The following is a 23,068-nucleotide window of genomic DNA, read 5'->3' as shown; positions in this document are numbered from 1 at the left end:
TGTACCATAAGAACATAAGATGTAGGAACAGATGTTGAGACTGCTGCAGAATTCAATGAGATCATGGCTATTCTGATTAACCTTAGCTCCACTTTCCTGCCTTTTACCCATAACCATTGATTCTGTTACTGATTTAAAAATCTGTTTATCTCAGCCTTGTATATACTGTTAGATTTCCAATGGACTACCTCTACCAGTGTACAATAAGACATAGGGGCAAAAATTAGGCCATTTAGCCCATCAAGTCTGCTCTGCCATTCAGTCATGGCTGATCGGTTTTTTAACTCCATTTTCCCATTTTCTTCCAGTAACCTTTAATTCCCTTGGCAATCAAGATCATATCTGTCTCTGTTTTAAATATATTCAATGACCTGGCCTTCACAGCCTTCTGTGGCAATGGTTTCCATAGATTCGCCACTCTCTGGCTAAAGACGTTTTTCCTTATCTCCATTCTAATAGATCGTCCCTTTACTCTAAGGCTGTGCCCTCTGGTCCTTGTGTCTCCTGCCAATGGAAATATCTTCCCAACTCTGTCCAGGGTGTTCAGTATTCTGAAAGTTTCGATCAGATCCTGCCTCACCCTTCTAAACTCTATCAAGTATAGTCCCAGAGTCCTCAAACAATTTTCACATGTTGAATCTCTTATTCCTGAGATCATTCTCGTGAACCTCCTGTGAATCTGCTCCAGGGCCAGTACATCTTTCCTGAGCTACAGGGCACACAATTCCTCACAATACTCAACATGTGGTCTGACCAGAGCCTTGTAAAGCCTCAGAAGTATGTCTCTGCTTTTACATTCCAGTCATCTTGAGATGAATGACAGCATTGCCAGTTTGCCACGCACTTCCAAGTGTTCAGAAATCTCATCTTTCACAATGGACTCCAAAATCTTACCAACAACTGAGGTCAGGCTAATTGACCTATAATTTCCCTTGTTATTATCCTGTTCCCCTTGTTATTTTGTACCGACACTACTTGGGTGGATGGATAGTACATGTTACAATCCAAGATTATGTCTTACTATTATGCGTATTCTATCCCATAGTAACAAAGCTACTTCACCCCTTTCTTCCCGCCTATCAAATACCCTGAATATTTAGGGCCTAGCTACTATCTCCTATTCAACAAATCAATTTTGGTTATAACAGATACAAAACTTTTAAGGCAGTATTAATTTTAACATTTAGATTTTTTCATTTGACAAAATCCCTCAAACAAAGTGTAGTTTTCTTGAATCATTTTTAATTATAGTGAAAGTTGTGAAATTGTGAGAAATGGCCTGTTTGACTCTGATTAAACACTTTTCAGGTTCAGACCTTTTTGACATGCCACCAATGGGCTTATTGTCTTTGGGGAGGCAAGGATTTGTCTGGTTCTCATGCTGAACTGGCTCATTTTGTCCTGGGTGATAGTTTGAGGGTGGACAGTGGGAAAACTGTTTTGGAGACAGCAGGAAATGAGGGATAAGGATATAGTTGGTGGGAGGGTGGGGGAACACAGATGGAAAAAGTAAGTTTGCTACTGAGTCCACCAGAAAGAAGAAACGTTGCTTGAAGTGTTTACTCCAGTAACACCAGTGATCTTGTAAAGTCACTCAGCAAGTGGTGAGAAGTGGGAAAATGTGTGAACCTGAAAACTATTATTTGGAATCCTACAATTATTGTTGGACTGTTATTATCAGATGCAAGCTAGTTTCATGCAGGTGGATTGCTTACCCATTTACAGGAAGATCACATCAAGCGTTGGGGTCAGTGGTTGATCAGTCGTAACCTCTCCAACACCCCTACGTCCTAGCTTCTATTTCCAATTGCTGTCCGCAGGTTTTTTTTAGGGCAAGAAATGTGCAGTCACACATTGACTGTTTCCCCCATGTTTTGGATTCACAACTTGAAATGCAGTAACTTAATGTTAACATTACAAGACCCTGTGCTATTACAGATACTGGGTTCAATCTTTGTCTATATCACAGTCATTTCATGTTAGCAAGCTAAGGACTTGTGTATGATTTTCAATTATGAAATATGACTAATAACATTTAGTTGCTGGCTTAAAGCCAGTTAATCTGAAATAACAATATCGCCAATTACTAAATGAAAAGGTTTGTTGGTTTTTAAAGATTTTATTATCACTACATATTTCTTAATATATATTTTTCCCTTTCCACAATTTTGACTTCCCATAACATGCACTCCAATACGTGCAATACCTGTACAGATTTAGGAGAAATGTTGCAACTATTTTGGGATTTGAAGAATAAAGTCCTTTGCAAGGTATTATGTGAATTCATTTTCTTTCCAGTCCTTTATCCCTGTGGGAGGAAACCCTATGACATTGTGATTAAGACCGAGAACGTTTTTGATTGTAGCAACACTTCAATATCTTGCACTCTGTTGTAATATAAAATTCCTTTCAATATTCACTTATAATTGTCATCATTATTTCTTTAGTCTGACTTATTGCATAGAATTATAGTGGGACATAATTAATTATAACTTTTATAGAACATTGTATAAATGTCAAAATAATACATCAAGAAGTGTTTTGCCCCCCAGGCTTTGGGATCCTGACATGGGTTCACTTGGATGCATCCTGAATGCACATTTGATCAGCAAGACCACATCTACAGTCTTCCCATTGGCCATCTGCTATTTCACTGCTTCCATGCTCAGGTCGTGTTAGGGATTGTGGATGGGTTTTTGATCCTGCCAGCCCAGAGGGCTGGGCTCAGCTCTAGAGAATTGGCAGCACAACCTAGAGAGGCACTCAGTGCTGCAGCACTCAGAGGGAGAAGCTGATTTGTCTTTTGGAGCATTGGGGATATCCCTCCAAGTGAATCATTGGGCTGTGCTTTGCAGCTTTTCCTGTCCATAGCCCTGTCTTAGCAGAGTGGACCCTCTGGCCCTGTTGGTTACCTAGCTGAATATAGAGCAGCAGCTTCTGGTGTGCTAGCAGTTTTACACATGACAGATGCTGCTTGTGGGGTTGTGGTAAAATCACCCGTTCCTAATTGGATTTTAACCACTGCAAGTCTCCAATCCCTCTATGGTCCTCAGTGGCAGGTGTCCTGAAGTATCCTGACGTAATGGGCGGCACAGTGGTTAGCACTGCTGCCTCACAGCGCCAGAGACCTGGGTTCAATTCCCGCCTCAGGTGACTGTCTGTGTGGAGTCTGCACGTTCTCCCCGTGTCTGCGTGGGTTTCCTCTGGGTGCTCCAGTTTCCTCCCACAGTCCAAAAAAAATGTGCAGGTTAGGTGAATTGGCCATGCTAAATTGCCTGTAGTGTTAGGTGAAGGGGTAAATGTAGGGGAATGGGTCTGGGTGGGTTGCGCTTCGGCGTGTAGGTGTGGACTTGTTGGGCCAAAGGGCCTGTCTCCACACTAAGTAATCTAGTCTAAAACTCCATCACTCCCTGTATATTCTCAGTCAGGAAAATTTAGCTCATAAGGTTTTGATTTGATTTGATTTGATTTATTATTGTCACATGTACCTGGGTACAGTGAAAAGTGTTGCTTTGTGTGAAGTACAGGTAGAATGTACCATACAGAGTGCAGTAGGGTAATAGCACGGAGTGAAGAATACAGTTGTGGTTGCAGAGAATGTGCACGAAGAATGAGATCAACGTTAATTTTAAAATTTGAGAGGTCCATTCAGAAGTCTAATAACAGCAAGAAAGAAGCAGTTCTTGAATCTGTTTGTGCACGCGTTTATGCTTTTGTACCTTCTGCCCGACAAGAAGTGATTATAACCGGAGTGGGAGGCGTCTTTGACTGTGTTGGCTGTCTTTCCTGAGGCAGCAGGAAGTGTAGATGGAGCCAATGGACGGAAAGTTAGCTTGTGTGATGGACTGGTTAAATACACTTGTCAACATTTATTTCCTGTCTGTGCCTTTGGAACATGGTGTATGCATTTTCCCATAATGTGCACCTGTCCTGCTTGGAAAACTGATGAAGGAAAGATGGTTCTCCACAGAAAGTGATTGCAAATTGGAAATTGCATCACTCTTCAGCGAGGTCTGTGAAGCTTCAGAAAACCAGCAAACATGGTTTTGACAAAGGGAAATCAAAATTAACTTATTTATTGGAGTTCTTTAAAGAAGAAACTTGGACTATAAATTAGGGGGGTCCAGTGAATGTATTGTATGTAGATTTCTAGAAGGCATTTGATAAAATGCCACATCAAAGGTAATTGCAGAAAACAGAAGCTCATGGTTTATGGGGGGGGGTTTGGTAGTGGGTAACATATTGGCATGGCTGGAATATTACTTTGCAAGCAGGAGACAGAGAGTCAGAATAATTAGATCTTTTTCAGGCTGGCAGGATATCACGAGTGATGTGTCACAGGGATCAGTGCTGGAGTCTCAACTCTTTACAACTAATATAAGTCATTTGGATGAAGGGACTGAATATATTGTAGCTAAATTTGCTGATGACAAAAAGCTGTGTAAGAAAGTGAATTTTGAAGAGGACATAAGTAACCTATGGTAGAATATAAATAAGTTAAGCCAGTGAGCAAAGATCTGGCAAATGGGGTACAATGTGGGAAATTGTCCATTTTGTCAGAAAGAATTTTTAAAAAGAACCATACTATCCAAATAGCGAGAGTTTGCAGTGCTTTGCAATGCAGAGAGATCTGGGTGTGCTAGTGCATGAATCACAGAAGGTTAGAATGTAGGTACAGCAACTAATGAGGAAAGCTAATAGAATGTTACTATTTATTGCAAGGGGAATTGAATGCATGAGTAGGGGGATTATTCTTCAGTTATACAGGGCACTTGTGAGACCATATCTGGATTACTCTGTACAGTACTGGTTAAGGTACTTACAGAAGGATGTTACTGCATTGGAAGCAGGTCAGAGAAGGCTTCCTAGACTAATACCAGGAATGAGTTGATTGTCTTATGAGAAAAGGCTAGACAGGCCAGGCATGTATCCTCTGGAGTTCAGAAGAGTCGGAGATAACTTACTTGAAACATAAAAGATCCTGAGGGTACTTAACAGGTAGATATTGAAAGGATGTTTCCTCTTGTGGGATAATCTAGAACTCAGGGCACAGTTTAAAAATAAGGGTGTGCCCAGGTTGTATATTTGCTGGCTGAGCTGGTAGATCTGTTCTCAGATGTTTTGTCACTATGCTAGGTAACATCGTCACTGAGCCTCCGATGAAGCACTGGTGTTCTGTCCCACTTGGTCTTGGTCTGTTATGGTGGATGATATCACTTCCAGTACTACTTCTGTGGATGTGCTCACTTAAAACAGATGTAAGGAAACATTTTTTCCTCTAGGGGTTGTTCGTTTCTGGAATTCCCTTCCTCAAAAGGCTGGGATGTTGAATATTTAAACATTTTTAATGTGGAGGTAGATAGATTCTTGATTACCAAGAGGATGTGAAATTATCAGGAGATGCAAAAATGTAGAGACAAGGTTAAACTGAGATCAGGCATGATCCTCTTGAATGGCAGAGGAGGCTTGAAGGGCTGAGTGGCCTTCTCTTCTTCTTTATTTGTAAAAGTTCATAAGCCCTAAACAGACAAGGAGAGAAAAACATATACCAATGAAATTTCTATAAATGAAGAGAACAAAATATTAGAAATCTGTATTTCATGGTTTTCCTTGCTTATGTACTCCTCCTGTAAATGTGCACAGTTGATTAACTTTATAGTAGGATCTATTTCATGTATTATATTTCCAAGTTTTGACTTTTCTAATTTACTGTCTTATTATATTTTGAATAAGTTTGTCTGATTAATGGGACTGGACAATTGATGTAAAGCTTGTTAGAATAATGTAATTGTTCATCCAAATTAGTGGAGAGAATAAAGGAATAATCACCTTGCATGAAGAAGCCAATACATTTCTTCAAACATTGTGCAGTTGATATTCAAACGTTTGAAATCACTTCAGAAGGTTATGCATGCGGGAATTTCAAGATGCTAATACCTTTTGAAATGCATGACAGACTGGGCAGTTCGGTTAAAAAGCAAGCAGAAAATTACAGGAGATTTGAGAAAAGCGCTATCGGAGAAGGGCAATGACCTTTGAACTCCACAAGATACTGTCTGTCTCTTCTGTTGAATCTATTCATAAATAATAGAGAAGGAGCATCTTTGTAATGTAAAACCGACAGATAATGCCAAGCTGGATGGCTAATTTACAAGCCTAATGCATTGCAAGCATTCATAGTGATTTGAGTCAACTGAAAGGCTGGATTATGCCCTGGAAGACTGACTTTGATGTGAACAGATGCAAGGCACTGAATATTGGAATAAAAAGCATGAAATGTGTACATAGTTAATAAGTATGCAAATAGTTTTGCTAACTTGTGAACATAATGTGCAAAAATACTATTGGTTATATTAGCTCCTACACTAGACAGACAGCTCTTCTTCATTCTAAAATTTAACATGTATTTATCACATATTTCAGAGTTTATGGACAATGAGGTCAATGGGTTAGTTTTGGATTCTTTTTGTTTTTATTCTCGGGCTCAGGAGATTGCTGGCCAGGTCAGTTATCCCATCCCTAATTGCCCAGAGGTCCAGAGTCAACTACATTGCTGTAGTTCTGGAGTCACATATAGGTCAAACCAGGTAAAGAAGGCAGTTTCCTTCCCTAAAGGACACAAGTATGAGCTAGATTCAGAGACAGAGACAGAGAAATTCAGATAGGGCAAGCTCACCCTCAAAATGGTCCCACTATCTTAGGAATCTAAAGCTCTGTCTACTGCATCATCCCTCATTCATTTGGACTAACCACTTATTTCTGTACTTGCTAGATTACTATAGGAAAATACTATACGATGGGTAAATGGCCTGTTTCCACTTAAGGACTATTAACTGCAGATTTTAAAATGGATTATTTACTTTTCTGTCTCAGAAAATAATTAGCCAAATGCTAACAAGTAAGGCTTCTGATTTTTATTTCTTTTAACTTAGGTGACGATATTACAGTTTATGGTGTGGTTATGCAGAGATGGAAACCTCTCAGCCAGGACTCCCGTTGTAACTTAGAACTTGTCCTGAAAGCTAATAATCTCGAGGTGAACAATGAACAGCCAACTGGAGTTATTATTGATGAAGATGTCCAAAAAGAATTTGAAAACTTTTGGAAGAACTATAAAGATGACCCCCTAGCAGGTACAGTGAGTTTCTTGTATATGGAATTATTAACTTGCATTAGTATCTACTTCAAGTCTTCCAAGCATAGTGGTACAATTCTATTACATGGACAATGAAACAAGGTTTAACTAAATTATGTAAAGTTGCACAATAGTTGACTTAGTTTTATATAAATAAAATGTAGGCAGTTAACATAATTTCTAAAGAAGTTGATGTTAAAAAGAAATTTTGTCAGGTTTTTTAAGAAAAGATATCACTGTATTACATAAAGAAATTGTGTCAGTTAATCATTGAAGCGATGGGCTGGCTAAAGTAGTTGACACTCACTTTTAATGATTGGAACTGATTCAGGTCAAACCTCTTAGAGTCATTGAGTTATACAGCACGGAAACAGACCTTTTGGTTCAACCAGTCCAAGCCAACCATAATCCCAAACTAAACTAGTCCCATCTGCCTGAGCTTGCCCCATATCCTTCCAAATATTTCTTATTCATGTACTTATCTAAATATCTTTTAAATGTTGTAACTGTACCTGTATCTACCACTTACTCTGGAAATTCATTCCAAACGCTAACCACCCTCTGTGTTTTTTAAAAAAAATGCCCTTCATGTCTTTTTAAAATCTTTCTCCTCTCACCTTTAAATTTTGCACCCTTGTCTTGAAATGCCCCACCCTAGAGAAAAGACACCTGCCATTCAACTTATCCATACCTCTCATTATTTTATACACCTCTATAAGATCACCTCTCAACTAACCTACTTTGGAAAATTCATCTGCCCCTACAATTCTTAAATCTCTGTGTTCCTCCAGCTTTGGCTTCTTGTACGTCCCATGCTTGCCATTGGGTACTGCAATGCATGTGAACATTTATATAGTGCTAGCCACTTGCCAACTTAATTTTGTAGGACAGATCCCTGAATCACTGGATTTAAAACACAAAACAAAACTTCAGTATAGCATCTAACTGACAGTTATAAGGTATCAAAACATTTTGCACTCACCTTTCTGAATTTTTCCAACACCACACCATCTTTCCATTTTAATCAAAAACTCTTTCTTGAATGAATGAATGACCAGTGTCTACATCTTCCCTGACCCATCCTGAAATGGTTGAATTCTCCATAGAAACTTGAAATGTGAGACATCACTACTTGAATCAGTTGCCAGTTTGTGCTTGCGATGTTTGTGTACTTGGGAGATGCACCAATGAGAGGTGGGAGTGTCTCCACTTTGTGAGGTATGCAGTCAGTCCTAGCAGGGGTTACAGGATTTCACACAAGCACATGTTCTTTTCTTTTGCGGGTCTGTGTTAGTGGGAAATGCTTTGCTTCCTGTTAACCACTGATGTTTTTCTTCTGTGAGAATATTTTCAGTACAAGACTTCAGGAGATTCAAAAAATTACTTCTAACTAACCAATTGGGATATCTTCCAACACAATCTGGGACTGATCTAGATGTCTTATCAGGCACAATGACTATGCCACAAGACCCTGTTTAGCAATCAGAGAATGAAGGATACAAATAGTTTTGACAGGAAACATTTTAGGTCAACTGACCCTTCCTCAGAACTGTCTGACTTCCTCACTTTGGAACAAAGCTTACAATCTGTAGCTGTGTATGTAAGGAGTTATCATGCAGTGAATCAATATTTCCTAACTTCACTGATCTCTACCATTGAATACAGAACTCAGTATCTTTGTCTATTAACAGCTGGTACTGAGTCTAAATGTATGTAAATCAAATACATAAAGAAAGAAGATTTTATTAGATGAAGTCTTGTATCTTTAAAATTGAACAAATTATATTCAGATTTCTCACATCACCACCTGCACATTGCTGTAACTGGTAGTATTGGCATTTCAAATGGAATATAAATTTTAAAATTAAGCTGTTTTAATTGTCTTACTGTAATTAATAATAGTACCATGACGTCTGAAGACTATAAGGAATGTAGCAGGTTTTCGTGAAAAGCTGAGAGAACAAAATAGATGGTCCATGGTGAAAGAGTTAGTTGAAACCAAGGTCCAGCCATTATTTGGGGAGTCGAACTGAGCTGTAGTTGCATCTAAGGCTGGCAATGAGACAGATTTTCTGTCGGAGAACTTGTGTGTGTATATATGGTGCTAAATAATGGCATGTGCTGTTTTTCGTTTTATTTTCAAGGAAGAAATGAAATTCTGGCCAGCCTTTGCCCACAGGTGTTTGGAATGTTCGTGGTTAAACTAGCTGTCGCCATGGTGTTGGCAGGTGGAGTGCAAAGAACTGATCAAGCAGGCACAAAGGTTAGAGGTTAGTATTACGGCAATAGACATGAAATATTAATTAATTTAGTTCCTTTTAATTAGTCTGCAGTTTTAATTTTTCCCACATTTTTAATTTTTTTTTAAAAATGTAGTTGATTTTTTTTAATCTGCAAAGTTTCAAGATAGCGTTTCCACAAAATTCACACGATCAGGAGGAAGTTCTGACTGTACATTCTGTTCAGAACATCGCAATAAGCAGCAGGTCATAGGCAGAGCTAAGCGATCCCACAACCAACGGATCAGATGTAAGTTGTGCTGTTCTGCTGCATCCAGTCATGAATGGTGGTGGATGACTAAACAACTCCCTGAAGGTGAAGGCTCCACAAATATCCCCATCCTCAATAATGCAAGAGCCCAGTGCATCTTTGCAAAAGATAAGGCTAAAGCTTTCACAGCAAACTTCAGCCAGAAGTGCCAAGTGGCTGATCCTTCTCCAGTGGTCCCCAGCATTATAGATACCAGTCTTCAGCCAATTCGATTCACTCCATATGATATGAAGAAATGGTTGGAGGCACTGTTTACTGCAATGGTTACAGGCCCTGACAACATTCTGGCAATGGTACTGAAGACTTGTGCTCCAGAACCTGCTGCTCCCCTAGCCAAGTTCTTCCAATACAGTTACAAGTCGAGAGTGTGTTGCTTGGAAAGCACAGCAGGTCAGGCAGGATCAGAGGAGCAGGAGAATCGACATTTCAGACATAAGCCTCTTTCCTGATGAAGGGCTTATGGGCCAGGGGGCTGAGTGATAAATGGGAGGGAAGTGGGGTCAGGGGGAAGGTAGCTGAGAAAACGATAGGTGGATGAAGGTGAGGGAGAAGGCAATATGTCAGAGGGGGGGAGTGATGGACAGGTCAGGAGGCCAGTGCCAAGTTGGAGGCTTGGGATTGGGATAATGTGGGGGAAGGGGAAATGAGGAAGCTGTGTAACAACAGTGGCATCTACCTGATAATGTAGAAAATTGCCCAAGTGTGTCCTGTACATAAAATGCAGGACAAATCCAACTTGGTCAATTACTACCCCATCAGACTTCTGTCGATCGTCAGTAAAGTGATGGAGGGTGTCATCAACAGTGCTTTCAAGCAACACCTGCTCAGTAATGCCCAGTTTGGGTTCTGAAAGGGCCACTCAGCACCTGATCTCATTATAGCCTGAGTTCAAACATGCATGAAAGAGCTGAGTTCCAGAGGTGAGGTGACAGTGACAGCCCTTGGTACCAAGGCTGCATTCGATCAAGTGTGGAGTCGAGGAGCCATAGCAAAACTGGAATCAATGATTAGATTAGATTACTTACAGTGTGGAAACAGGCCCTTCGGCCCAACAAGTCCACACCGCCCCGCCGAAGCGCAACCCACCCATACCCCTACATCTACCCCTTACCTACACTACAGGCAATTTAGAATTGCCAATTCACCTGACCTGCACATCTTTGGACTGTGGGAGGAAACCGGAGCACCCAGAGGAAACCCACGCAGACACGGGGAGAACGTGCAAACTCCACACAGTCAGTCGCCTGAGGTGGGAATTGAACCCAGGTCTCTGGCGCTGTGAGGCAGCAGTGCTAACCACTGTGCCACCGTGCCACCCACAATGAGGTTCAGGGCAAACTCTCTACTGGTTAGAGTCATACCTGGCACATAGGAAGATGGTCATGATTGTTGGAGATCAGTCACCTCAGCTCCAGGATATCTCTGCAGGAGTCCCTCAGGGTAGTGTCCTAGGCCCAACCATCTTCAGCTGCTTCATCAATGACCTTCCCTCCATCATCAGGTGAGAAGTGGGGATGTTCGCTGATGATTGCACAATATTCAGCACCATTTGTGACTCCTCAGATACTGAAGCAGTCAGAGTCCAAATGCAACAAGATTTGGACAATATCCAGGCTTGGGCTGACGTGTGACCAGTAACATTTACAAATGACAGGTTATGACCATCACCAATAGGAGGTTATCTAACCACCAACCCTTGACATTCAATGGTGTTTTCATAACTAAGTTTCCCACTATCAGCATTCTGGGAATTATCATTGATCAGAAACTCAACTGGACTCACCACCTAAATGCAATAGCTACAAGAGCATGCCAGAGGCTAGGGATGCTGTGGCGAGTAACTCACCTCCTCACTCCCAAAAGCCGATCCACCATCTTCAAGGCACAAGTTAGGAGTGTGATGGAATACTCCCCACTTGCCTGGATGAGTGCAGCTCCATCAACACTCAAGAAGCTTGAGACCATCCAGGACAAAGCAACCCACTTGACTGGCATTGTATCCATAAGCATCCACTCCCTCCACCACTGACACTCAGTAGCAGCAGTGTGTACTATCTACAAAATGCACTGCAGAAATTCTCCAAAGATTCTCAGACAGCACCTTCCAAACCCCAACCACTTACATCTGGAAGGCAGCTGATATATGGGAATACCACCACATTCAGGTTCCCCTCCAAGCCACTCACCATCCTGATTGGGAAATATATCGTTGTTCCTTCACTGTTGCTGGGTCAAAATCCTGGAATTCCCTCCCTAATGCCATTGTGGGTCAATCCACAGCAGGTGTACCTGCTGCGGTTCAAGAAGGCAACTCACCACTATCTTCTCAAAGGCAACTGGGGATAGGTAATAAATGCTGGCCAGCCAGCGAGGCCCACAAGCCTCAAAATGAATAATTTTAAAAAATGTTTCGTTAAGAGTCATTAAATTATAGAGTGGAACAGGCCCTTCAGTCCAACTCGTCCATGCCAACCAAATATCCTAAATTAATCTAGTCCCATTTGCCAGCACCTAGCCCATAACTCTTAAAACCCTTCCTAACCAGATGTCTTTTAAATGCTGTAATTGTACCAGCCTCCACCACTTCTTTTGGCAGCTCATTCCATACACGCAACACCCTCTGCATGAAAAAGTTGACCCTTTGGTCCCTTTTAAACTCTTCCCCTTTCACCCTAAGCCGATGCCCTTTAGCTCTGAATTCCTCTGAAACAGGGCCCTATCTATGCCCCTCATGATCTTATAAACCTCTATAAGGTCACCCCTCAGCCTCCAACACGCCAAGGAAAACAGGCCCAGCCCGTACAGCCTCTCCCTATAGCTCAAAGCCTCCAACCCTGGCAACATCCTTGTGAATCTTTTCTGAACCCTTTCAAGTTTCACAACATCCTTCCAACAGGAGGGAGGCCAGATGGATTTTTCTTCTGTCTATTGATCACATCGTCAAAAGTAATTTCCTAATTTAAGGCCATGATTCTCCCTTTACTTTACAATGTAGGGGCAAACATTTAATTGGCCACTGAAAGGTCACCCCTTTCACTAAGAATACTCAATCTATCACACATCAATCAGCTCAGTAAAAGCTGACTGGAAACCCAGAGGCACTTTTCTCAGCCTATTGCAGGTTTCAACACTAGGATCTCTGGTTGTCAGAGGCTGTCAGCCAATTGGAAGCCAACAGCTTCTGTGCTCAAAAGAAATAAAGACCGACTGCTTAGGAGTTGTAAGAAGAGAGATCATTTTAAACATTGCACTTGGGGCTGTATGAGAGGGGATTTCATGGGGTTCTGCAGCAAGGCAGTTGAAGATTTTCAGAGATCACCCCCTCGCCTGCTCACCCCATACCTGCCTCCACTTGCCCCAGATTGGGACAATTGAGGATGCCCCCACCCCTCACTTCCAATCCAGGCAGGTAAGTCATCCTAGTTTTCCAAGTTTGGAAGCTCAGCACCTTTCGATTCTAAAACAGAAATTGCTGGACAGTCTCAGCAGATCTGGTAGCACCAGTGGAGGGAAATCAGAGTTAACATTTCGGGTCCAGTGACCCTTCTTCCAAACCTTTTCTTTCTGCTGGGAAAGCAGGTGTCTGGGGAGGTGATGAGTTGAAGCCCCACAACTGGCCATTAGTTGACCATATGGCCTTAGTTGGTGATGAGTCGTGAAGGTTACCCATGAACCTTCTCACCCAGAACTTCGAAATGTGTCAAGAAGTGGGTGAGTATCTCTCTAGTGCCGACATGCCCTATTTCTTCCTGTTCTCACTACCTCTCCAGGAGGGGAAATTTCTGCTCTTTGTTGTAATTTTGCCTGTCACCATTTGGGATTTCAATGCCATTGTCATTGCTGTTGTAGCTTGATTGAGAGTAATATTCTGGATTTAGTCTGGCATCATAAGATACGTTTGTGAGATCACCACTTAGTCTCTCTCTTTCCAAAATGAAAAATTCTCTCCTATGTCCAATATATAATTCTGCTGTGACCAACTGAGACCAAATCCAGGTGTGTTTTCTTTCAAGCAAAGTACCGAAAGAAGCAAACATCATTTTCTTTTGTGGAGCTCTTTAATAAAATCTAGACCATGAACACGATCATTCTCTACTGGATATGAGTAAACTCCAATTATTCCATTGAGCTTTGAAGCTTCATATGATTCTTCCATGACTATGTGCAATGGCATCATTCAGTTCAATGGTTGCACCTCTGACAGTCATTCATCATCCCACCCCCAAGTAGAATACCATGAAGTGACCGCCCACCTGCAGCTGAATAAATTGGTCAATCATTGGCCACAGCAATTGACTGACCCGGTTAGCCAAGCATCACATAACCAACATGGAATAAACAAAATCATCTGAATTGAAATTAACATTTTTGTCAAAAGATAATGAAGCTCATCCACTCAGTCAAGTACGAAGAAACCCTCAGTTTCCATCTAATATGTGGAGCTGCAGGTCACAAATCTTAAAATTCAGCCCAATAATCAATGACAAAATGATGACTTTTTTTGCAAAAAAAATTGTTGTTTTCTAGTGCATTCTGCTATAGCTGTGCAGCTTGCAAAGTTAAGCCATTCAGTCATATGAAACATGTCAATTGGCTGCAATCATAGGCTTTCTCACCCAGAGCTGAAGTGTAGCGAGGGCAACCGTCCTGCCTTATTACCTGTCCTTCCCAAGTTTGCTGCCAGCAAGAGAAGAAGGTTTGAGGGGCAGAGCCTAAGGTAGGAAGTGATGAGCTGAAAAGTGTTGGTTCCAAAATTTAAAGGGGCTGCATATGGCTTGGGGATGAAGAGACTACTCGTTGGAGTTTCTAATATGTTAGAGTCCCTAAAGGGAGGACCCACCAGAGGCTGCCTTTAAAGAACAGGGAGGTTAGGATACGATGGGACTCATTTACCTTGTACTCCTTTATTCTTGAGTGTTGGCGATTATCAGCACTATGCAGGGGACAGATCAGGGAGTCCAAAAACAAGAAGGGGATACAATGACAGGAGAGGACGCAGCAAAGCAGAGGTAGGCACAGATCCCTGGCAAGTCCAAGAGTTTAAAGGCCCTGAATGACATAATGTGCCATGTGTAATATATATGATGAATTGGTCTGAAATATAAACACACAGTTTATAAATGTGCAGTTCTGAATAATACTCTGAACTGCCTAGAGGGGTACAAAGTATATTAATGCAACTTCTTGTGATTTTCATTCTTGAATTGTCCCTTAAAGATTAATCATAAATATCTGGTGAATCAGGCATTTTGGAAAGGTGTGCTCACACTGCTCCATGGAAAATCACAGGTTTGTTAACACCTGATTTCTAAAGATATGTTCCAATTTTGTTCACTTTGGAATATTTTGATTCCGACATCACCTTAGGAATTCTGTGCTTTACTGAACTGTTTTACCAGCCAACAAGTGATGCATGCTTATTTTACCAGGGCAGTTTGATTGTATCTAATTAATTAGTAAAGGAGTATGTATTCATTAATATGCATTCTTTGTTTTGAAGGAGAACCCCATCTTCTACTGGTAGGAGACCCTGGTACAGGGAAATCTCAATTTCTTAAATATGCGGCAAAAATTGTGCCCCGGTCAGTACTAACTGCAGGAATTGGATCTACCAGTGCAGGCAAGTAAAAAAAATTAAATACTTTCTAATATTTAAATATTGCACAATAAGATCTTGTAAAACAATGGATTTTCAATTTAAGATGCAATATAGTGCCTCCAATAATCTTGATTGTCTTCACAGTATTTTACTTGAAATTTTCATTTGAGTAATTGTATTTTTGCCTGATGATTGTGACTTACTATGTAGTGTAGAGAAAATGAGGCTTTTAGTAATTATATAAAATAATTATAATTTACTTGTATAATATCATATTTTAGTAAAGAGAGGCACCGGGATTAGTTGCGAAAAGTACATATAGAAAGAATTACGCAAACAAAGACTTTTTTATGTCAGTGATCAGTGTCATGGTGGTGATTATTTTTTAAAAATGAACAGTTGTTTTTTTTTGAGTTCCATCAACTGATTTCAATATCTGGAACCTTTGTGGACTGAAATAACTTTAAAAAGGAAACATCACTGACTTAAAATGGCCACAGCAATTGACTGACCATACAGGTTAGCCAAGCTTCACAAAACCCACAGGGAATAAACAAAATCACCTGAATTGAAATTTATATTTTTGTCAAAAGATAATGAAACTAGTCCACCTGGTCAGGTGTGGCGAAACCCTCAGTTTCCATCTAATAAGTTGAACTGCAGTTCACAAATCTTAAAATTCAGACCATAGTCATGAACAAAATGACTTTTTGTTTTGCAAAAGCCCTATTTCCTCATGCAACCTGCAATAGATGTCCAGCTTGGGAAATTAGATCATTACGTGAAATGCGACTGGTGAGAATTAACAACTCAGTTGTCACTTAGAAGTAGAATTCTGCCCAAAAGCCAGGAAATCAGAAATTGCAAAGCAGTTGGTAAAATATCAAGAGGTGAAAACTGAAGATATAGCAACAGATAAATTAAAACCAGAAGAGTGGAAATTGGAATTCAAAGAAATGGGAAGAACAAAAAGACAAGAATAATAAAATTAAAGAAAGAGGCATGAACAAGAATGGAGAGACGAAGTAGAAATGGAGTTTAAATTGAAACAGCTTGAATCAAGAGAGGTCTTCCCAATCTGTCCAGTGAAGGTGTCGCTTGTGAGCAAACCACCCCTAACACCGAGCTGACATGTGTAAGCTTGGTCATTTAATCTCTAGCTTTGATGAAGAGGCGATGGATGCCTTTTTTTATCTCATCCACATGGTTAGTTCAGTAGTTAAAGCGCCCCGTCTAGCAATGTATACTGATGTTGCAGAGCAAGCTGGCAGGGAAAGTTCACAAAGTTTACTCCGTCTTGGCTGAGGACAATACAGTCACCTATGAAGAACAAAAGGGACTACTTAAACTATGTGCCAATCGATGCCAGAGTTGTTCTTTCAAAAATTCTGTACCCGCATGAGATGGCCTGACCAGACGTACCTAGAATTTGAAAAGCACAGTAAATTCACTTTTGACCAGCAATTACGGGCACGTAAAGTTGAGGCTATCTACAAAAATGTTTTGTGAGATAATTTTCCTTGTGTACGAAGATTCCATAACTTGCTAGTGGATTGAAGTAAACGTCGCAGTCAGGAAACTGAGTGAGATACAAACTAAATATAGGTGGGACTTAGGTTCATGTGAGGATTGGTACATAGGGGAAAGAAGTGCTTTAAGTAAGGGATATTGCAACCAGTGAAATCTTATTAATTATTCATTATTAATCAGGTTTATCAGTGCTAGTAAGGTTTACTAATAGTTATCGGGATTATTAGTATTGCGAGGTATTTTTCTGTGTAAGCAGGAGCAAGGCTAACTAAGCAATAAGGGAATGGGAGGGTTGGAGCAATCTTGAAAAAGCACGAGGAGAGAGGAATGAATGACCACCAGGTAGACAAAAATGAACAGGCTGGTAGTTTCTCAAGTGCATCCCATTCTTCCAAGTGGTTTTCCATTCTGAATACTGTTGAGAGCGATGGCTTGTCTAGTGCAGCCAGAGCCAAATCAATAACCTTGTGACTCTGGCGCTGTGTAGGAGGTTATATGATAGACTGGAAGAGACATAGCGATGAGTGAATTGATAGAGGAACAGAGAGAGGTTCTGTGATAATAGACATGAATCCAAGGTCATGGATTGCCTCTCTGCTGCCAGGGTCAAGGGTCCCTGAATGGCTGCATTATGCTTTTGGGAGACGAGTGAACAATCTGAAGTCACAGTTCATATTGCAACCAATAGCATAGATCATTGGATCTACAAACAAGGATCTAGTCCTCCAGTCAGAATTAGGGGAGATATGTAGAAATTAGCAAGTAGAACCTCAAAAGTAATAATCTCTGGATTATTCTTAGTACCACCTCAAGTCAGTATAGAAATCGGAGAAAAAGACAAATTAATTATGAAGTTGGGGTGGGGGAGACCTTAGAATCCTGGAACATTGAAATAGGCTTTGAGGAAGATGAGACCTGTACAGACCAAATGATTGCTATTGAACACAGCCAGGACTGAGTTCCTTGTAGGTAGTTTTGCTGGTATAATTGTGGAAAGTTTAAGCTAACACAGCAGAAGTATGGGAATGAAGAGGTAATGTCATATTGGAATTGAAGGTGCACAAAATACTGGGAAAGCTAGACAGCACTAGAAGAGAAAATAGTTACGGTATGAACTAAATAGGTAGGGTCAGAATAAGGGAAAAGCAATTAAGTTTAAATCAGGTTGCTATCCCTGTACGTGAATACATAGTGTGGCAAATAAGATGATGAGTTTCAAGCATGAATGGCTAATTTGAGATATTATATTGCGGCTATAATAGAGGAGAGACAAGAAAGGACAGAACTGGGTGTTAATTGTTTCTGGATACAAAGCATTTGAAAAAGAGAAGGGGGAGGGAGAAGTCTTGATTCAGGAAAGTATTACAGCGCTGGACAAAGACAGTATCCCAGAATATTCAAATACAGAATTGATTTGGTCAGAGCTAAGGAGTGCATACTTACATTGCAGTTTATTGCATTGTGATCTGTAGGCCATCAACTATTACAAAGAATGTAGAGGTGCAATTTTGCAAGGAAGTTTCAGAGAAGTGAAAAATTATGAAGTAGTATATTGGGTGACTTTGGGATAGTCGTTGTGTAAAGGGCAGAGAAGGGTAAGAGTTCCTAGAGTATGTTTCAGAGAACCTGTTTTCAATTCAACAAAAAAGCAACAACAGCAAGACCAGGTTCTTGGAGTGAAGCTGGCCAAGTAGATCAAGTGTCAATGAGAGAATATTTTGGGGACCATGATCGCTCAATCATGAGGTTTAGAGTGACTATGGAAAAGAATAATGAACAATTTAGAGTAAAAATAATTAACTGGGGGAAGACAACATCAATGCGAGATGAATAAACTTGTGGCATGAGAAACAGTAGTTGAATAATGGCTACCTTCTAAGAAGAAATCATTTGGGAACAGTCTAGGTATATTCTGTTGAATGGGAAAGGTAAGGAAAACAAATCCAGAGTTACTGGAATGACAAAAAAGATAAATACATAAATAAAGAAGAAAATGTGACAGATAGAAAATTCCACTGAGATACAAGCTAAGTATAAAAGGAAAGCTAGCATCCAAGTTCAGCAGGGGATAGGGAATACAAATAGTATATTGAACTTTATTTCAAAGGGCACGGAGTCCAAATGTAGAGAGGTTTTGCTAATGTGATACAATACAGAGCTGGAATGCTATGAACATTTTTGAGTCCCGTATCTAAGGAAAGGAGGACAATGAAAGAGACTCGGGCTGGAGACAGTCCAGAGGAGATTCATTCGGCTGCTGTAGTGGGTCTGTCTTACGAGGAGAGGCTGAGTAGATTTGGCCAATACTCACCAGAATTTAGAAGAATGAGAAGTGACCTTATTGAAATATGTACGATTCTTAGGGAACTATATATGTAAATGATATAGAAGATGGTATCAGCAATAACATTAGCAAATTTGCTGATGATACAAAGCTGGGTGGTAGGGTGAAATGTGATGAGGATGTTAGGAGATTACAGGGTGACCTGGACAAGTTAGGTGAGTGGGCAAATGCATGACAGATGCAGTTTAATGTGGATAAATGTCTGGTTATCCACTTTGGTGGCAAGAACAGGAAGGCAGATTACTACCTCAATGGAATCAATTTAGGTGAAGGGGCAGTACAAAGAGATCTGGGTGTTCTTGTCCACCAGTCAATGAAGGCAAGCATGCAGGTACAGCAGGTCGTGAAGAAGGCTAATAGCATGCTGGCCTTCATAACAAGAGGAATTGAGTATAGAAGCAAAGAGGTGCTTCTGCAGCTGTACAGGGCCCTGGTGAGACCACACCTGGAGTACTGTGTACAGTTCTGGTCTCCAAATTTGAGGAAAGACATTCTGGCTATTGAGGGAGTGCAGCGTAGGTTCACGAGGTCAATTCCTGGAATGGCAGGATTGCCTTACACGGAAAGACTGAAGCGACTGGGCTTGTATACCCTTGAGTTTAGAAGACTGAGAGGGGATCTGATTGAAACGTATAGGATTATGAAAGGATTGGACACTCTGGCAGGAGGAAACATATTTCCGCTGATGGGGGAGTGCCGAACCAGAGGACACAACTTAAAAATACGGGGTAGACCATTTAGGACAGAGATGAGGTGTGGAATGCTCTGCCCAGAGGGCAGTGGAGGCCCAGTCTCTGGATTCATTTAAGAAAGAATTGGATAGAGCTCTTAAAGATAGTGGAGTCAAGGGTTATGGAGATAAGGCTGGAACAGGATACTGATTGGGAATGATCAGCCATGATCATATTGAATGGCGGTGCAGGCTCGAAGGGCAGAATGGCCTACTCCTGCATCTATTGTCTATTGTCTAACTTGACAGAGATGTGGAGAGGTCATTGTCCCTTGTGGGAATGTCTGTGACCAAAGGGCATAATCTCAGAATAAGGGGTTGCATATTTAAGACAGAAATGAGGAGGAGTTTCTTCTGAGTGTCATGACTCTATGGAATTCTTTACTACAGAGGGCTGTAGTTGACATTTGGTGATTAAGTAAATTGAAGGCTGGGAGAGAAAGACAGATTTTTAAATACTAAGGGAATCAAGGGTAATGCGGAAAAGGCAGGAATTTGGAGTAAAAGCATCACAGAATTATTACAGTATGGAAGCAGGCCATTCAGCCGATTGAGTCCACACCGACCCTCTGAAGAACATCCCACCCAGACCCTCCCTCAATCCTATCCCTATAACCTGCATTTCCCACGGCTACTCCACCGAGCCTGCACATCCCGGGACACTATGAGCAATTTACCATGGTCAATCCACCTAACCTGCATACCTTTGGACTGTGGGAGGACACTAGAGCACCCAGAGGAAACTCACAGAGACAAGGGTAGAATGTGCAAACTCTTACATAGACTTTCACCCAACAGTGGAATCGAACCTGGGTCCCTGATGCCATGAGGTAACAGAGCTAACCACTGAGACACCGTATCACCTCCTAAGAAAAAAGTGGTTATGAAAAGAGATGACAAGCTAACAAAAGAGGATTCCAAAGCAGTGTTTATGCATATAAATAGTTAACATTTAACAGAAGGAGGAGTAGAACCAATTAGGGAGTATAGAGGGGATGTTCACATAGACGCTGACGGCAATGCAGAACTATTTAAAAAAAACATAAAATATATTTTTGGTTCGATCTTAGCAAAGGAAGAAGGTCGTCTTCAGGCCATGGTGAACGAAGAGTTGTTTAAAAGGGTTATAAATGATAAACATAGAACATAGAAGAATACAGCGCAGTACAGGCCCTTCGGCCCTCGATGTTGCGCCGATCAAAGCCCACCTAACCTACACTAACCCACTATCCTCCATATACCTATCCAATGCCCGCTTAAATACCCATAAAGAGGGAGAGTCCACCACTGCTACTGGCAGGGCATTCCATGAACTTACGACTCGCTGAGTGAAGAACCTATCCCTAACATCAGTCCTATATCTACCCCCCCTTAATTTAAAGCTATGCCCCCTTGTAATAGATAAAGAGGAGGTATCAGATAAACTGCCTGTACTTAAAGTTGACAGGGAATTGAGAGATAATTAAATGCTTCCAAGGATGGTGAAAAAAAATTGAGAACGGAAATTAGAGGCACTGATAATTACCTTTCAGATTTCCTTTGACATGGCTGGTGCCAGAGTATTTGAAAATTGCCAAAGTTAAGACCTTGTTCAAGAATGCTTGGCTTATGTCCTACAATCAATGAGAGGCCAGTCAGTTTAACTTTGTTTTTTAGCAGTTTCTCAAACCTCAGTGACTCAGGACAAGATAAATCATCACATGGACAAATGCAATTAATTGAAGTGAGCCAACATGGATTTCATCAGGACAAAAAGATGTTTAACTATCATAGAATTATCATAGAATCCTTACAGTGCCAAAAGAGGGCATTCAGCCCATCAAGATTGCACCAACCCTCCAAATAGCATTCTATCCAAATCCATCCTATCCTTATAACCCCACATTTATGACGGCTCATCCACCTAGCATGCACATCCATATACACTACAGGGAAATATAGCATGGCTACTCCACCTAACCTGTGTATCATTGGGAGGAAACCAGAACGCCCAGCAGAAACCAATGCAGATACAGGGAAAACATACAAACCTCACACTGTCGCCCAACTGACTGACCGTTTTTTGATGAGGTTGATGTTTATCAATGAATCTTGAGAAAGTATTTGAAACCGTGATGCATAGCACTCTTGTGTGCAAAATTAAAGCTCATGGAATAAAAGGGACAGTTGGCAATATGGATACAAAATTGTGAGTGACAGTAAGTAGAGAAATGGAAAATGGATGTTTCTCTGGTTGGGGAAGATGTATAATGGAGTCCCCCAGGGTCAGTGTTGGGACACTTATTTTTTTCCAGATTTATACTAATTAACTAGGTCTCAGTGTGGGCACAATTAGTAGATAATTCAAATCTTGGAAGCATGTGAGATGTAGAACCTAGGAAAAACATAGACAAGTTGAAGGACTGGGCAGCTAGGTGGCAGAGGTAGATGCACGTGCAGACGTGCATAAGTCATTAAAGGTAGCAGGATATGTTGAAAGACTAGTTAATAAAGCATACATAATCCATAATTTTTTTTAATTGGGGCATTGTCTTTTATTGGTTAGTAGCAAAACATATCCCTTAAAAAGACAAGGTCAGTCCAGAGAGACTGCAAAGGCCAGAAAAAGCCACTAGGAAGTGGAGGAGAGGATCACAACTGCAACAGGGGCATGAAAACCTGAAAGGTTGTCTAGTTAAGAAAGGTCATTTGAACTGAACAGTGCTGAAGTCCAGCTAGCAGTCTCAGAAAGGGTCAGGAAAGAGCCTGAAGGAATTAAAAAGATTGGAGGTGATAAAAGACAGCAGGATAAAGCTAGAAATCTGGTAAGCAGATGCCTTCATGGTAATTTTAAAGAGCAACAAAGAGTTCTCAGACTGGGCAGGAGAAAGTGAAGGTGAGAGGTACAGTGGAGAATAGCAGAAGCTGAACAGCCATCTGAGGGCAGTAGCGCTCCATAGAACATGGAACAGGTTTCCTGAAAAACAATTTCCAAAACCAAAAAAAAACCCGATAGCAGATATCACTGGTGCAGGCCAGGAGGGGTACAGGGAAAACAGAATTACTCACTGCGAGGTCAAAGGAACAGGACCATGTTTCAAACCTCAACCAATCGAATTGAGTTGATGTAATGTTTAATGACAGTAAGGTGCAGTCCAGAAAGCCAAGGGGGCAAACATCAGATTAGCTAAGCTAAAATAA

The 23,068-nt window shown here is 40.9% G+C and overlaps 1 protein-coding gene across 1 annotated transcript in view; it reads left to right on the top strand.

Moving 5' to 3' along the window:
* Positions 1-23,068, top strand: part of mcm9 (minichromosome maintenance 9 homologous recombination repair factor) — a 57,123-nt gene that overhangs the window by 14,590 nt on the left and 19,465 nt on the right. The window contains exons 5-7 of the mRNA XM_072555900.1: positions 6,933-7,133; positions 9,280-9,405; positions 15,186-15,305. Of these exons, the coding sequence (XP_072412001.1) occupies positions 6,933-7,133; positions 9,280-9,405; positions 15,186-15,305 (447 nt within the window). The remainder of the gene's footprint in view (positions 1-6,932; positions 7,134-9,279; positions 9,406-15,185; positions 15,306-23,068) is intronic.

Source organism: Chiloscyllium punctatum, chromosome 3, assembly GCF_047496795.1.
Source record: "Chiloscyllium punctatum isolate Juve2018m chromosome 3, sChiPun1.3, whole genome shotgun sequence".
NCBI lineage: Eukaryota > Metazoa > Chordata > Chondrichthyes > Orectolobiformes > Hemiscylliidae > Chiloscyllium > Chiloscyllium punctatum.
This window is presented reverse-complemented; position numbering and strand designations above follow the sequence as displayed.